Source organism: Propithecus coquereli, unplaced genomic scaffold (genome assembly GCF_000956105.1).
Source record: "Propithecus coquereli isolate 6110/MARCELLA unplaced genomic scaffold, Pcoq_1.0 Scaffold12, whole genome shotgun sequence".
Classification (NCBI taxonomy): Eukaryota; Metazoa; Chordata; class Mammalia; order Primates; family Indriidae; genus Propithecus; species Propithecus coquereli.
Genome location: NW_012136080.1, coordinates 14,429,355 through 14,447,454, shown reverse-complemented (window position 1 = coordinate 14,447,454; position 18,100 = coordinate 14,429,355). Strand labels below are relative to the sequence as shown.

General features: G+C 44.7%; 1 protein-coding gene across 1 annotated transcript in view; it reads left to right on the top strand.

The window, feature by feature from the left end:
- The first annotated feature begins 3,681 nt into the window (after nt 1–3,681).
- Nucleotides 3,682–18,100, top strand: part of DZIP1L (DAZ interacting zinc finger protein 1-like) — a 41,100-nt gene continuing 26,681 nt past the window's right edge. Inside the window, exons 1-3 of the mRNA XM_012663863.1 lie at nt 3,682–3,956; nt 13,226–13,807; nt 16,495–16,579. Of these exons, the coding sequence (XP_012519317.1) occupies nt 13,307–13,807; nt 16,495–16,579 (586 nt within the window). The 5' untranslated portion in view covers nt 3,682–3,956; nt 13,226–13,306. The remainder of the gene's footprint in view (nt 3,957–13,225; nt 13,808–16,494; nt 16,580–18,100) is intronic.

Sequence of the window (18,100 nt, the reverse complement as noted above, 5' to 3'; positions counted from 1 at the left end):
TATCAGGAGTTTATGGGGTTTGTTTGTTTTTCCTGAATACGCTTCATATCTTTTAACATGACTGATATTTTTCGATGGTCCTTCCTTGGGCAAGGAAAGCAGAAACCATTTCATACAAGAATTCTGACCTCTGTCTGGTTATACTGACCAGTTTAATTCAGTGGGATTTTGTAAGTCATACTGCATTATTTTTGCTGGCTTCTCCATTGATATTTAGGTAGAAAAATGATTAAGCTAGAACAGGATTCAGGAGTACAAGTTAGATCAGCTCCTTAAGCTTACTTCAGAGCATTTAAAAATATTTGTGGGTGGTTCATCAACAGCATACCAATATATTGAAACAGAAGTCACTTTGAAATAATTATTTTGGTATTGATTTTTGAATTTTCTCTTTTACTTTCTTTCTTTGACATTTCTTTGAAGATACTAGGCATACCAATTTCAGTTGAATTCCATTATAGAGAGCAACTATATTCTGGGATATAGTTGACATACCTGTTACCCAGGTATATGACTTGACTTGGAATAACTGATTGGCTCTTTGGGAACTGTGATCATTTTTAATCGATACTTTTGCAAAGCTAAGACTTGAATTGGAAGATTGCCTGAACCACAATAGCATTCTCTGACTTCCTTCAAGCCAGGGAAATATCAATTAAATAGGAGATGCCACTGGAAGTAAAATTTCAACTTTTTTTTTTTTTTTAAAGAAAACACTGGCTTTTTGAAATGTCAACTAAGCAATAAGTTGGCTTTTTGATATATTGGCTACCCTGGTATTAGCCACACAGTAGGCACTCTGTACTTTAGTTGATGAATGCTTTTTCTAAAGTTGGGCTGTACTAAATTATTCCATTCTTATTTTGTATGCTGATCGATGTATAGTAAGGAAGTAATCGTTAGAATGCATACTGTATTCTTAGATTTTGTTAATACATTTAATTGCTTAAACTTAAGAGTAACTACAGCTAAATTATAGTTGAACTGTCTTTCTTACTGGATATTATAATCAAATTTTAGTAGGTGAATTTCAGTATGTGGCCTTTGTGTTGAGGCATCATGGCAAACAAAAACACATGCAAGTTTTTATTCTCAAAATACAGAGGGTACATGTTCCTCACTAGATGATTATTATGCCAAAATTAAATTTTCAAGTGGGGCTTTTGAGATCTATTGATTTCTTGTTATTCATTGTATAACTCGTTTTTCTCTGTCTCCCTTCAGTAAAGAGGACTGTTAGGATGCCCGTGGTAACAGACAGGCTTAGAGATCCTGACATAAATCCTTGTTTGTTGATAGGCTAATTTGCTTTTAATTTTCATGAGTGCTAAGTTGGAAAAACAGGCTTCTTCTAATTTTGTGGGCATCTGTTTTCTGCAGTTGTTGAATAAAGTTATTTCTGTATAAAAAAAAAAGATGCAGGCTTTGGCTCTTGGCCAAGGTGGACCTGGGTGCGTGTCAAGTCCACTGTCTCAACACAGCCCTGCAAAAAGGGCACCCCATTTACACATGGGGAAATTGAGGTTGGTGGAAATAACACACACAAAAACACATAACATACCCTCAGATCTACTTTCTGTAAGCTTCAGGGATACAGTGGGAAGATAACCAAGAAGTAAATATCCCAAGCGATTTCACAGTATGAACTCAGGAGGACACACAACTGACTGCCAGGCCGAGGCTGGGCCTAGAGATACTTTAGCTAATTTGGTTCTCATACCAACCCTGTTAGGTAGAATTTATTTTTCCCATTTTATAGGTAAGAAAACTGAAGGTAGGAGAGGTTAAGTGACCTTCCCAGGGTTAAATAGCTTGGGAAGGTGGAATGTAGATATGTTTTTTAATCCAAAGCCTGTACTCTTCTCCCCCCTCCTGTGGGCAGTGAAACCCCTGGAGTGACAAAAGTGCCCTGACTAGGAGAGAGGGCAGAAGCAAGATTCCCCATCAGAGTAGGTGGCTCACAGACATCTCTACTTGGTCTTGGTTCCTGCTCCATCCACTTTTTTTTTTTTTTTTTTTTACATTTACCTTCATTTTAAAAATTGTGGTAAAATATACATACCATAAAATTTGCTACTTAATCATTTTCAAGTGTATAATTCAGTGGTAGTAAGTATATTCACACTGTTGTAAAACCATCACCACTATCCATCTCTGGAACTTCATCATTCCTAAACTGAAACTCTGTACCCATTATACAGTAACTTCCCATTCTCCCTCCCCCAGCCCCTGGTAACCACTATTCTACTTTCCATCTCTATACATTTGACTATTCTAGGTACCTTGTATAAATGGAATCATACAATACTTATCCTTTTGTGTCTGTATTATTTCACTTAGGATATGTTTTTGCTTTGGTCTGAATGTTTGTGTCCCCCTGCAAAATGGGGTTGAAATCTTGACCACCCCCCAAGGTGATGGTATTGGGAGGTGGGGCCTCTGGGAGGTTTAGGCCATGAGGTGGGGCCCTCATGATTGGGATTAGTGCCCTTATAAAAGAGACTTCAGAGAGCTTGCTAATCCCTTCTGCTATGTGAGGACACAGCAAGAAGATGACAGTCCATCAAAACCAGGAAACAGGTCCTCACCAGGTATGGAATCTGTTGGTGCCTTGATCTTGTACTTCATAGTCTCCAGAACTGTGAGAAATAAAAAATTCTGTCATTTATAAGCTACTTAGTCTATGGTATTTTGTTATAGCAGCCTGAATGGACTAAGGCAGTTTTCAAGGTTCATTCATGTTGTAGCATACATCAGAATTTCCTTCCTTTTTAAGGCTAATATTCCATTTTGTGTATACCATATTTTGTTCATCCATTCAACTGTCAATGGACATTTGGTTTTTTCCCACTTTTTGGCTATTGTGAATAATGCTATTATGAAAATGAATGTACAAATATCTGTTTGAGTCCTTGGTTTCAATACTTTTGAGTGTATACCCAGAGGTAGAATTGCTGGATCATGGCGATTTTATGCTTAATTTTTTGAGGAACCATTTTACATTCCCACCAGCAATGCACAGGGGGTCCAGTTTCTGTGCATGTCCTTGGCAAGACTTGTTCCCATACACTTTTGCTGTAGCGCTCCAATATGCAGAACTTGGCAGATTGAGGCAGTGGTGGGAAAATGGCCTTAAAAATGGGAGGTGGGAAATCCCAGAAATCTGAGTCTCAGTGAAACAACTACTGGCTATGGGAAGGGATTAGAGGCTGGTATCAGGAGATAAAAGTTTTTTAGTCCTGGGTTTCCCAGCCAGAAACGCCAGGGCAAGCCAGAAGTTTAGGGGGTGGGGAGAAGATGGTTGCCATCTGACCCGACCCAAAGGACTCTCCTAGCGTGGGGCCGAGTAAGGAAGAAATCAGGAAGGTCTATTCAGTTTAGGGTGGGCAGGCAGGGCTCTCTGCCCGGGAGGCTGCAGCTGCCCCAGCCTGCAGCCAGCCAGCGATTACACCGGAGGCCGTATGTAGGGAGACCGGAGCAAGGCCAGCCCCTCAGCAAGGCCAGGAAGCCATCCACTAGGATCCTGGATTTTACTCACGGATTAAACGTGGCATTCCCTCCTTCCCCCATCCGCTACAGATCTAAAAATAGCTCGTCCCAGGGGAGCTGGGAAGACGCTCCGCCTCTTCTTGGTGAGGGGTGGGGCGGAGGTCCTGGGCGCTTGAGGCACGAGGACCCCTGGCCACGAGCTGCCGGCGCACGGAGGCGCTCTGGGCCCCCGGTCCCCGCAGGTTGGCAGCGCTGGCGTGGGCAGGCCGGGCGCTGTCCCCAGCCGCAGAGAACGCCGGGGTTAACGGTGGCTGGGGCAGCATCCCGGGGCGGCAGACGGCGAGCATTCCAGGAACTGCCTCTGCGGCGTCTGGCGGAGCCAGCCGGGAGGCGGAACCTGCGGCGAGGAGGGGAGCCCGCACCTCGAGACCTCTTCCCCGCTGCCTGCGGCTCCGGGCGACCCCACGGTGAGCCGGGCCGCGCGGGGAAACTATGCCGGGAATTCGTCCCGGGAGCGGGCGGGTCGAGCGGGCAGTCCGAGCGACCGGGCCAGGGGCCGAAGGAGGTTAAACTTTAGCCACCCGGCGCCCTGCAGGGGTCCAGCTGGACGCCGAGAGCGAGCCGCTTGCGTTGGCTCCGGCTCCAGACGCGCCGCTTCCTGCCCGGCTCGGCCCTCACGCCAGCCCCCTGGGCCTGCTCTGGACCGCGGTACCCGGGAGGGGGAGGACTCACGCGGGGGCGGGAGCAGGGATGACTGATGCCCCAGGACGCGGCTTCACTGGGAGGACGATTTTGGGTTTTTACGGTTTGAAAAAAGTAAAGTGATTTGGAAGGGCTTGAGGATCTGGATTCTGAAGGTAAAGGGGGATGATTGAGTAATGAGATGATTCAGGCCGACGCAGTGGCTCACGCCTGTAATCCTAGCACTGTGGGAGGTGGAGGAGGGAAGATTGCTTGAGGCCAGGAGTTCGAGACAAGCCTGAGCAAGAGCGAGACCCCATCTCTACAAAAAATAGAAGTAATTAGCCAGGCATGGTGGCGCATGTCTATAGTCCCAGCTACTCCCGAGGCTGAGGCAGGAGGGTCACTTGAGCTCAGGAGTTGGAGGTTGCAGTGAGCTGTGATGACACCACTGCACTCTAGCCCTGGAGACAGAGCAAGACTCTGTCTCCAAAAAAAAAAAAAAATGATGATTTAAAAACAAACACATTGCATCTCTCATTCCACTCCTGGACTGCAGTTTAGCAGGAGGCAACAGTGCTATTTTCATTCCTAGGTGGCTGCGGATAGAAGTCCACAGAAGACTTGCTTAGTACAGGACAAGGGGCAAGGAGGGCCGGGGTAGATGAGGGGGTCTGAGAGAGCCTGCCCCTGGGGCTCGGGCAGGGACCAGTTCACCCAGCACTGGCTAGGGGCCCAGGCCTAGGCTGCCCCTGCCTGGTCTCCTAGAATTCGATTTCCAACAGGACTTAGAAGAGAGGCCCAGTGTGAAGTGTTCTGACTGTGGCGTCCCAGCTCCCTCATCTGCAGAGCTACAGGGTGGTCTCCATTCTCAGTCACACTCCCTAACACCTCTCCCACCTCTCCTGGAGGTGAGGATTGGCCAGTGAGCAGAACTCTACTTAGAAAAAGAAAGCTGGTCCTCCAGTCAAGTGGCTGATAAGAGGTCTTGCCTGTCTCTGTCAGCACCAATGGTCTGGAGACATCTCCCTCATGTGGAAATATTTTTGTTATAACCAACTTGATAAAATGGTCCCATGAAGTTGCATGCTTCGGTTTCATTTGTGAAACTGAATTCATTTGTGCAACGTAAGTGTGGGTGGTTCTACTATGGAACTGAAATTTGGTCAAAAGGTTTGTTGCTTAACTCAAACTCACAGGAACAGGGAAGGGGACAACTGGTGTCCTGAACCTCCTTGTGGACCTCTTCCAGGGAGGCTCAATCCTGGTCAGCAGGGCTAACTAGCTGCACTGCTGCCTGTCCGTTGGACTGGCAACTCTAGCAGGGGTGCTGGCTCAGCCCCTGAAGATGAAGAAACTCTATCAAGAAGCAGTGACTCCTTCATGGAAAAGAAAATACTAGTATATTCTAAGCCAGTTTTCTTTTGCACATGAAAAACAGTTTTTTGTTTGTTTGTTTTACAATTCTGCATCTGGGAAGATAGGTTGCATCACTACTTATTCCTCTTCTCTAAAACACTCCCAAGGAATATCAGTCAAATTTTTACGCCTATTTTTATTTTAAAGAAAATCCTTTTGTGGCAAAAACTTACCATAGGCTTTTGATTAAAAGGAGACACTTAAAAATATCTCCTTAGAGTTGCTGGGAATAGGAGGCTGGCTGTGAGGGAGAGGTCTGTGCCTGGTGGAGTGGATCTCTCTCTTGCTGCTTGAAGGTTCTGGGAGTGGGCACAGCCCCCATGAGGGTCAGGGAGGAACAGAAAGGGGACCTTTTTCTTTAGAAAACAATACAATCTGAGAGCAAGCCTAAGGTCTGTAAGAATAGTGCTCCGGGAGAGCCCCCAGGTGCCTCTCGTCTCCACTGAGCTCCCCTTGAGTACTGTGTGTGCGTAGCCTGTTTGCAAACCGTGTGAAGGTTTCCTTGGCAGCCACAACAATTAGCATTAATGACATGCCTGAGCTCCCTGGGCAGGCACCACTGAAGTTAGCTTGGGAGCCAGGGCAGATTCGTAAATGATTGCCTGGCAGCCACCTTGGAAGCTTGGCTCCTTCCAGTTTCTCCTCTTGGCTGCATTCTTGCGGGAGTGGAAGAGAAAATAAGGTGGTGGTGGTGGTGGTGTTGTCTAGCTGTCAATTTATATTAAAAAATTAGGTGTTTGGCTGATTTTTTGGAAGTTATTTTTGACATAGTATAGGTGGGAGGATTTCAGAAGAACCATAAATCTCCAGGAATTTTTCACAGTGGGATGGCTGCCTTGTGAGGTAGTGAACACCCTGTCATTGGGGGTGTGCAAAGCAAGAGTGGTAGATGGGTTTTCCATATTGGGTGTGGGATTACTCCAGGCAGACACCAACTTTTCAACAATGAAACAGTGAAACAGCTAGTTTAAAATGCTAGCACAAATATCATTCTTTTGGGTCGCTAATTCATGATATTGGTCTAGGATTGGAAAGTTTCCTAAGACCCCATCAAAACATCTAGGGGTGGTTAACACAGCTTCAGATTTCCTAATGACAGTGAGTCACTTCTACCTTGTGTTTCTATTCCCAGATGTGGGAAAAGCAATCTGCTGACAGTTCAGTCTGGAGAAAGCACAGTGTCCTTGCCCCCAGGGTGTGTGGTTTCCAGGTAACCTGCAACACTCTCATTTGGCTTTGTGTTCTGCCTGTCCTAACCAGGATGCAAGCTGTGGAGCTGAGTCGAGTTCAGCAAACCCTGCTGAGAAACAGGGAGAATTTAGGGTCTCCAACTCTGACCCTGTCGTGATTTGCTCTAAACCCTGTCAGCCCTTGCACTTTGGTCAAGAAATCTCAGGTACTGTAATTTCCATAGTGGGAAATAATTTGTATGTCATCATCATCATTATTATTATTTGGAGGTTGTTTGGCATAATTCAAAAGCTTTAGAGTCAGATAGACCTTGATTTGAATCTTGGCTTCATTACTTCGTAGCTGAGTGAGTTGCAGCAGGTCCCTTATCTTCTCAGCTTCAGTTTCTATGTCTGTCAGATGAGGCAAATCATAGCTACTTACAAGGCTATACGAGGGCTAGAATTAATACTTTTAAAGTCTGGCACAGTGCCTGGTACATAGATGCTTGATAAATGACAGCTGCTATCATCATATCATCATTATTACCTTCATCTTCAAATTCCCACAGTTCTGTTCCACCTTTTGATACCAGAGCTCTAGGACTTCTGATAATTGGACCCTTGGGGTTCTAGAAAAACACAGGAGTGATACTTTTTGGGTATATTAAAATTTCATGAACTCAGACCCCAATTCTGTATAACTGGGAGTGGGGCTGCCACCGTCTGTGTGTATGGAATATGCTCTGAGGCTTGAGGGTTGCTCAGGAAGCAAGCTGTAACATTGAGGCCACATCGTGATGGTCATTGTGGGCACTGGGACTGCTCACTGATGTGCCCGGGCCCATCCACAAGGGCTGCTGCACTCTAAGCTTATTAGTAGCCCATGGGGTTAATCTGTGGACACAGATGGTCAACAAATAAAGCATTTTACTAAGTCTGAATGGCATTTCCCTCACATGAGTCCAAGTGAACAACTGCTAACTCCACCTTTACTCTTTATCCTAATTCTTGGTGGTCCATAGCCTCATATCTTCAAGACCCCAAGAATATGAAATTTTGAGGCAGTTATTCTGAGATTTTGACAGTTTTGCTCAGTTCAGTAACAATGTAGGCTCTAGGTAATGGGCTGGGGACTGGGACGGAACAGATATGAATAAGCCATGATCTCAGCCCTTGTAAAGTACACAGCTGGGGGAGGAGGGGGAAGGAAGGAGAAAGAAATGTCCTGGTATGGGCCTCTCCTTGGTGCTCCCACAGCACCCTTTCCTAGCTCCTATCCTGGCACTTACCATCCTGTGGGGTAATTTCTGTGTATTTGTCTATTTTTCTGGAGAGCAAACTCTGAAGCTGGACACTATCACTTACTAGTTGTGTGACGGTGGGAAAGTCATTTCCCCTCTTTGTTCATTCTCTCAGTTTCTTCATCTGTGTAATGGGTTGTGGTGAGAATTAAATGGGATAATGCATGTAAAGCCTTAACACTGTGTGGAGCATAGTAGGATTTTTGAAATGATAACTATTTTTATTAACAATGGCAGGGACCATTGCATAGGTCACCATTGATCTTGAGTGCCAGTCACGGTGCCTGACACTTAGTAGGGGCTCAGGAATTATTTGTTGATGGGATGGAGAAATGAATGTTGCACAGCCACCCTAATGCAGACCAGAGAATAGGCTCTGTGCTCTGGGAGCCCAAGGGAGGGGCAGGGAATTTGACTGTGGGCCTAGTAGGGATTTATGGTGGTAGTTATTTATGAGCAGGGTTTTGAAGCATGCACTGGCCTTTAGTAGGAGCAGAAGGAGGTGGCGAAGGGCCGTCTATACCAACAGGCAGTGTGGAATAGTGGCTAAGAGCCCAGACTGGAGCCAGGCTGCCTGGGTTTGAATCCTGCCTCTGGACCTTGGGCAAGCTTCTTTACTTCTCTGTGGCTTAGATAATAATAGTACCTCCTCAAGGGGCTGTTCTGAGGATTATATTAGTGATTCTTTATAAAGCACCTAAAAACAGTGCCTATAAATAAAATAAACAGCCCAGAGGTATGGCAGTATGGAGGGCAAGTAATATGGTGAATGGGAGATGTAGATAGCAACGTAGTTTGAAAATAGTTCATAGAAGTCCTTGAATGTCATTCTTAATGAATTTGGAATTAGCTAATGAGGAACACATAAGATCCATTCCAATGTGGCCAAAGCTGTGTGGTGGCTTCCCATTTTAAACAGGGCCTGCACTCCCCAGTTTGCCACAGTCCCTAATCCCTAGCCCAACACTTCCTACTGCAGTGATTCTGAATCAGTACATCTGAGATCTGCATTCCTGACAAGTTCCCAGGTGATGCTGATGCTGCTGGTCTAGGGGCCACACTTAGAGAACCGCTGCCTTATTGTATGTTGGACACTGAGATGGGGAATCAGTTGCCACTTATCATCAAGCTTGTACTGTGGTTTCTTTCATACCTGGCACATTTCATGCATTTAATGCTACTTTCCTGGCCCTGGTGGAACATGGGTTGGCAATTTCTGGCATAATCATTATGGTAGGGCTGGGTATAAAGGTCACAAGGGATAGGCCAGAGAGAAAGAGATTCAGGAGTGGCTGAGGCTCAGCCTAGAGGAGGCTTATGGCAGCTGAAGCTGTGGGTATGTGTGAGCTCATTCCCTGGGCTAGCATGCAGGGAGAAATGGGCCATGGATGGACAGTAGAATATTAAGGGGGCACTGGCGCACCCTGCCATAAAGGAAAGGTGAAAGAATAGTCACTGTTCAAGGAAGAGTCTGGAAGGAGCATTCAAAGAAGAGAGCCAAGAGAGAATTGGTGATGGGAGTTCTTGACCTTATTATTAGAGGACTATTGGCAAACATCTGAGGCCAAAGCTTAAATAGTTAAACGGTGAAGTTCTCAGGTGAGGTAACCATCCGTGGAATGACAAGAAGCAGGTGTCTTGTTACCCTTGCCCACAGTATGCCTGGTAACCTGCTGTTGCTCTGAGGCACAGCTTGTTGTGAGCAATTGTCTCTGAGGCTCCAGCAGCACAGTTGCAGCTTGGAGCTAAGCATGGTGAGTGTCGTGTCACCCAACTCCTTTTTTTCCCATAACCTGGCATGTTAGGTAGAAATGTGCTGGTCTTTTCATGGCCATGGTGGGAGTTTTGTTTTTAGAGTATGTGTTGGTGAAGAGTTTCTGAGAAAGGGAAGGATGTAGCTGAAATTGGAAAAGTGGGTGAGTGGCATCCTGTAGACAGTCTCAAGACCAGGCTAGGAGGTTTGCATTTGGTACCGTGGCAGTGAGGAGCCATGCTGAGCGCCAGAGTAGGGAGCAACGGTGTGGTTAATACAGTCTGTAGCCCCAGTGCCTGGCACTGGGCTGGGCCCACGTAGGCATACTATAAGTGAGCGGAGAGTGAGTGAACGGATGAATTGGAGGTTTGAGGGATAAGGGGTGATAATCTGATCAAAACCAAGTTTTAGGAGGAATAGCCCCAAGAATCAGTGTTGAGTAATTCAAAGTCCGGAAGCTTTGGAGCCAGATGACCCTATAATTGCACTTCAAATCTTGTTTCCTATTTTAGTCCATTTTGTGTTACTGTAACAGAATACCACAGACCGGGTAATTTATAGGGAAAAGAAATTTATTTCTCACAGTCCTACAGGCTAGGAAGTCCAATATCAAGGTACTGGCTTCTGGCAAGGGCCGTCTTGCTGTATCATCCCATGATGGAAGGTGGAAGGGCAAGAGAGCATGAGAGCAGGAGGGAAAGGGGCTGACCTCATTCTTTCATCAGGAGCCCACTCCCATGATAACCAGCCCACTCCTGCGATGGTGACATTCATCCATTCATGAGGCCAGCGTCCTCATGACTTAACCACCTCTTAAAGGTCCCACCTCTCAACACTGCTGCATTGGGGATTATGTTTCAAACACATGAATGTTGGGGACACATTCAAACCATAGCATCTCCCTACCTAGGGCAAGCCAATGAACCTCTGTAGACACCAGTTTCCTTGTTTGTAAGATGGAATAATAGTGCCTGTTTGTAGGTTTGTATTTAGAGTTTGTACCTAGCACAGAGGCTGGCACTCTGGCATGATCGCCACTGTTATTACTGAGTCCCTTCCCCTTGCATCGCTCCAGTTCTCACAGTACCTTGTGAGGTGGCAGGGCTGGCCTGTCACAGCCTTTCACGGATGAAGACAGAGCCTCAGTGGGGTTAGGGGCCTTTCCTGGAGGCTCTTCCCCTCTTTGCCAAACAAGTCCTACCATTTCCTCAAGGCCTTCCTCCTCCATGGGGCCAATGACCTTATTTCTCTTTCGATTGCACTTAAAAATCTAAATCATAATAATCTAGAGCGTGATTAAATAGGGTAACATGCACCTCTTGTTGCCTCGGATTCTCAGTTCCTTAAAAGCTGAAATTGTATTGTTTTCTTTTTAAAAATAATAAAATTAATAGATGATGGGAAGAACTTTGAATAGAGAAGTAGAAAGTGAAAAATGAAAGTCCTCTAATCTCCAATCCTACTTCCCAGAGGTAGCCATTGCTAACTAACACCTTCTTGTCTATCTTTCCAGAAATAGTTTATGCTTATGAAATAATATATATAAATGAATCATATATAAATCATAAATGAATATATTTTATTGCTTATAAAACAAATTATAACAAACACAAATCATTCCTATATGTATGTATATATATGTATATACTGTTGGCCCTCTGTATTCATGGGTTCTGCATTGGTTAAGTCAACAAACCACAGGCTGAAAATATTTGAAAAAAAAAAAGATGGTTCTGCCTGTACCGAACATGTAGACTTTTTTTATTATTCCCTAAACAATACAGTATAACAACTATTTACATAGCATTTACATTGTATTAGATATTAAAAGTAATCTAGAGATGGTTTAAAGTATATGGGAGGATGTGCATAGGTTATGTGCAAGTACTACACCATTTTATAAAGGCACGTGAGCATCTGTGGATTTTGGTATCCGTGATGAGAAGGTGTGTATCCTGGAAGCAATCCCCCATGGGTACTGAGGGATGGCTCTGTGTGTGTGTGTGTGTGTTGTGGATTTTGGTATCCGTGATGAGAAGGTGTGTATCCTGGAAGCAATCCCCCATGGGTACTGAGGGATGGCTCTGTGTGTGTGTGTGTGTGTAATTATCATCATTGGTCTGTGTAAAGCCTGTCTGTCTGACCATCTCTCACCCACATACCATCCATCTATTCATTTATTTGTCCTCATTTAGCACTCCCATTTCCCTCCATCTTTTCATAGACAGCCATTCTAATGTGGTATATATATATCTTTTATTTTTGTGAGTTATTATTAAATGTGATTATGTGATTATATTAATAATATCTCATTAAAACAGAAATAGAAGTATATATGTGTATTTTTGTTTGTGTGTATATATCTTGGAGATTATTATTTCATATTAGTACATGTAAAGCTGCCTTATACTTATCAATAGCTGCATAGTATTTCATTGTATAGAGATACTCTTTGTATTCCTTATTGTACTTTGCTTTCTTATACATTTTCTTGTGCTTTGCTTTTACAAATGATACTACAACGACAATTTTTTTACAAGCAGCTTTGCACATAGGAGTTTATCTATAAGGGTACATTGTAATTCTTAGTAGTAGAATGTTCATTTTAAATTCCCATTGATATCATCAAGTTACTCTTCAAAGAGAACAATTTCTATGCCTATGAAGAGTGTGGAGAGTAGAATCTGAGTCTTTAGACAACAGACTGGAGCTCTTTTTGCTAAACTGTTAGGTTTTTAAAAAACGCTGATCACAGATTGAGCAATGTATGCAGAGACACAGTGGCTCTCTTTAGCCCTCTGGGCAGACATGCACATCATTTCACTCCCATTCCCGGGGAGAGAACTTAGTCACATGATCACACCTTACTGCTGGGGAAGTTGGAAAACGTAGTCCATCCATGTTTCACTGGAATCCTTTAATTACAGAAGGAAAGGATGGGGTGGACATCCCATCCTCTCCTTAGGGCTTTATCCTGAGGTAAATACAGGGTTGCAGAAGGACCCACTCCTAAATATGACAGCTCCCCACTGACAAGACCTCTGCCAGGCACTCCTGCAGTGGAGGTGGGTTGGGGAGGGGTGTTCACTGAGGACCTGCTATGTGCCAGGCACTAGGCTGGATGCTTCACCTGCCTCATTCCTAACCACCTGCAAAATGGGTCCCATGACCCTCCATATATACAGGAAGCTGAATGACGTGAAGCGACTTGCCCAAGGCAGAGGATTGGAACCCACATCTGTGTGATTGCAAAGCACCCTTTGCACCGCTCTGGCCATGTCAGCACATACCATGTACTGCAGCTGCTGTGCAGGCACCTCACCTTGCCCCACTTAGGCTCTTGCCAGCCAGGTGTACAGTACATGCAGCCACACACCTTACCTAATGTGGACTCTCTTCTCATTTTCCAGGCCTTCTCTCAGCTCCTTGGCCTGCTGCCGTGGCCTTGGTGGCACCCTTCTCTGGTGGTCAGCTCAGGGCTTCCTCCGCCCATGCAGTCCCCAGCTGCCACTGCTGAGGGCCTCAGCAGCCCCCTCTTTGGGGCCTACACATTCCCCATCTTCAAGTTCCAGCCTCGCCGTGGCAGCATGGACTGGAGGCGCATTAGTGCCCTGGACGTGGACCGTGTGGTCCGGGAGCTGGATGTGGCCACTCTGCAGGAGAATATCACTGGTGTCACCTTTTGCAACTTGGACCGAGAAGTATGCAGTCACTGTGGACAGCCTGTGGACCCAGCACTGCTCAAGGTGCTGCGCCTGGCACAGCTCATCATTGAGTACCTGCTGCACTGCCAGGATTGCCTGAGTGCCAGTGTTGCCCAGCTGGAGGCCCGGCTGCAGGCCAGTCTGGGCCAGCAGCAGCGTGGTCAGCAGGAGCTGGGCCGCCAGGCTGACGAACTCAAGGGCGTGCGGGAGGAGAGCCGCCGGCGTCGCAAGATGATTAGCACTCTGCAGCAGCTGCTAATGCAGACAGGCACCCACAGCTACCACATGGTGAGGATTCTCCACTGGGCGGGCAGGGAGACTGGGAAGGCACTGCCCTGGGCCATGCTGCCATGGGCCATTCTTACTGGTTAGGCGCAGATGGGCCAGAGAGCCTGAGGCTGTCTCATTAGTTTCTACAGTGTGCGTGTGTGAGTGTGTGTATGGGGACTGTACATGTGTGGGAGGTGTGCGTATGGAGTTTGTGTTTATGGACAGGTGTGTGTCTAGTGTGTGTATGCATGAATGTATAGAGGGCACGTGTGTTTGTGGATGGTGCAAATATGTGTGTGTATTTAATGCGTGTATATGAATGATTGCAGGGTACCTCTGTGTATAGTATCTGTGTGTATATAGAATGTGTCCTTGTGTGTAATGTGTGCTTCTACTGGTTTATTATAAAGTATACAACTCTGTAGTGTGTATATAAAGATGTATTTATGGGGTGTGTGTGTGTGAATGAATGAAGGGTGTATGTGTGTGTGTATGTGTGTATGGATGGAGGGTTTGTGTATGTAGAGAGTGTTGTGTAAAGGGGTGTGTGTATGTGTGTGTGTGTGTATGTATAGAATCAATGTGTGACTAGGGATTGGTGGAGTCAGGCCCATTCTGGAATAGTGACTCCATTATTGAACCAAATGATGGTTCATTATCCAGAGCAGCATTTGAGCATTTTAATCTATCTTTGTGGAAAGTGTAGATTGGGGATATTTGCCCTTTAATAAATTTTCACGGTGTCCAGGGCCTGCGCCAGGCTCTGAGGATATAGGCACAAGTTCTGGTTTTCAAGAAATTCATAGTTTGTGGGTGGACAGGTGGGTGACTTATTTCTATTCACAACACTTCTGGCACCAGCCAATTCTCCAACACCAGCTGGGTGTCCTTCAGTTCAATTCAATTCTGACGCTTATCTTCCTGGAGTTAACGTCAGATCCCACAAGATAAGGGATCAGTCCCACAAGACTGGACCTATTTCAGATGCCAATTACAAGCCTCTGATACTTCTGACTGACTGGTTAAAAATTGGAGGTTCCCACTACCCACTTTTCAGGTTCAAGGATTTGCTAGAATGGCCCACAGAATTCAGGAAGGTATTTTAATACTGGTTTATTATAAAGGGTAAAACTCAGAATAGTCAAATGGAAGAGATGCATAGGGCGAGGTATGAGAGAAGGGGCTTGGAGCTCCCGTGCCCTTTCTGGGTGTGCCACCCTCCTTGTACCTCAATGTATTCACCAATCTGGAAGCTCTCTAAATCCCATCATTTAGGGTTTTTATGGAGACCCCACCATACAGACATGCTTGATTAAATCATTGGCCATTTGTTATTAAATCAATATCCAGCCTCTCCCCTCTCTGGAGACTGGAGGCTAGGGCTGAAAGTTCCAACCCTTTAATCATGCTTTGGTCTTTCTGGCGACCATCTCCCATCCTGAAGTCATCCAGGGTCCCCAGCTACCAGTATCCCATTAGCACACAAAAGACTCTTATCACTCGGGAGATTCCAAGGATCTCAGAAGCTCTTGTGTCATGAGCTGGGGCTAAGACCAAATATTGTTACAAAAGATGCTTCTATCACCCCTATCACTCAGGAAATTATAAGTGTTTTAGGAGTTCTATGCCAGGAACTAGGGATGAAGATCAAATATATATTCTTATTATATCATAATATCACAGTGGGACAGAGGAATCACTATGATAGGGTGTTAATTGATAAAATGGTAATTGATACAATTGATTTGATGTTTATGATTAAAGGGTCAGAACCCTTTCAGTAGTAGGTCACATGGTCCCACTTAATTGCAAGGGAGGCTGGACATACAGTGTTTATTCTCATTGGCCTCAGGACCAGCTAAATCTCAGAGTTTCTATTACCAAGGAAGAAAGGGAAAAAGGGGTATAGGGACAACTGGCAATTTCTGTCATATTTGCCTATGTGCAAAGTTAGCAAATAATCTGCCCTATAACTCTGATTAACTAGCAGTGGCAGCTTCCAAAGCTATGTTGAGAAGAATTCTGAAGTTTTACAGTGAAAAGATGTTATGATAGATTGTCAGTGTCTGAAATGCCTTAGGAGACGGACGTGGAATTACAGATGCTGTTTATTTGCTCACCATTGCCTCTGGTGGCTCTCAACCCTAGGATGGGACCTAGATATTGGTATGTGTTTTTACAACTTTTTATTATGGAAAATTTCAAACATATCTGAAAGTAGAGAGAATATCATAATGACCCTTTATCTACATACTACCCAGCCCAACTGTTATCAACCCATGGTCAGTGTTGTTGTGTCTGTTCCCCTGGCCACTTCCTCACACTCCTGGATTATTTTGAAGCATATTACTCATGATTTTATTTGCAATATTTCAGTATGTATCCCTAAAAGGCAAGAACTCCCACTTCTAAACATAAACACAACACCATCATAACACTCTGAAAAATCAATAGAAATTCCTTAGTGTCATCAAATATCCAGTTGGTGTTCACCATTCCTCAGGTTACTGGTAGTATTTTAAAGCCTGCTGGGGCATTCTGATGGGCAGCTTGGGTTGATGTCACCGCCCTACCCAGTAAACCAAATTCTTCATTTCTGAGGCAGCCCAGGGCTCCCAGCAGAATGGGAGTTTTAATGTAGGGAAAATCCCAGGATGACTCAAGTGATCTAATCCTGTACTCCCCATTGCTTCCCCTTTGTGTAGTGCCACCTGTGTGACAAGACGTTCATGAATGCCACCTTTCTCCGGGGCCACATCCAGCGTAGGCATGCAGGCATGGCAGAAGGTGGTGAGTCCAGACAGCAGCCTGGGGCCCTTCTGGAAGGGCCTGGGGCTGGTGTTCAGTGGGTGAGGGGCACATATACCCCCCAAACCTGCTATCACACCCTCATCATCTAGTTGAGGATGGGGTGATCCCACCATCCACCCTGGCGGGATCCCATGTGGGTTGGAAGGGTTTCTGACCATGTTTATGGGAGTCAGGTAGATTCCAGTCTTAGCCTTGTCCCTCTCCATTATGTGACCTTAGCCAGTGCTGCTTCCTCTGTGTCTCAGTGGCCCTCACTGTGAACAGGGCAGTGAGATGGAGTGACTTTGAGGGGTTCTTACCTTGTAGCCTTCTGTGGGTCTGCAGTTCTCTGATGCTAGCTAGGAATGAGCTTAAATGGGGCAAATGGGCAGTCAGACCAGTTCTTTGACTTTTCTTTGTACCTGAGCTTATCATGACTTAATCAAAATGAGTAGCAAGGCTGTATGTTTTCCCTGTAAAGAGATTTGTGTGCTTTATGTCCATTTTTTGAGGTTTAACAATAAACAGCTATTAATATTAAAACATAAAATAAATATAAACATAAAAATCCTGTTAAATAAAACTTTCCCCCTATTTTCCATCATTTTAATTCTCTTTTCAAAGAACAGATTTAGAGTTTTAAAACAGTACCTTATACCTAGTTACTATGCATTTATTACCTTTCTAATTCTTCTTGGTTCTGTATTGGAGGCTGTTAATCTAAAAACAGATTTTCCATGTCTTAAATATTTTTTCTGATAAAAATATGTCTTTGATATGGAAAATTTAAATACAAGAAAGCAGAGAAAAGAAAATAAAAACCATGGACAGTATCACCAGCAGTTAATATGTTGGTGTATTCTCTGTCACTTTTTTTCTGTGTACATATATAATCATATAGTATACACTTTGACTGTTGCTTGTTTTCACTTAAGAATATATCGTATTTGCCAATGTCATTAAATTATCTTTGAAAACATGTTTTTTTTTTTTGAGATAGAGTCTCACTGTGTTGCCCAGGCTAGAGTGCCGTGGCATCATCCTAGCTCACAGCAACCTCAAACTCCTGGGCTCAACCTATCCTTCTGCCTCAGCCTCCCGAGTAGGTGGGACTACAGGCATGCGCCACCATGCCCGGCTAATTTTTTATGTATATTTTTTTTTAGCTGTCCAATTAATTTATTTCTATTTTTTTTTTTTTTTTTTGGTAGAGACGGGGTCTCGCTCTTGCTCAGGCTGATCTTGAACTCCTGAGCTCAAACGATCCACCCGCCTCGGCCTCCCAGAGTGCTAGGATTACAGGCGTGAGCCACCGCGCCCGGCTGAAAACATGTTTTTTAATGGCTGAATAATACTTCACCAAGTGGCTGTCATAATTTATTTCAAAATTTTCTCCTATTGAATATATGGCTTACAGTTTTGCTTATTATAAACCACATGATGATTGATATTCTCGTGTGTAAATCTTTGTGCATGTCGTTTATTATTTTCTTTCTTTCTTTCTTTTTTTTTTTTTTTTTT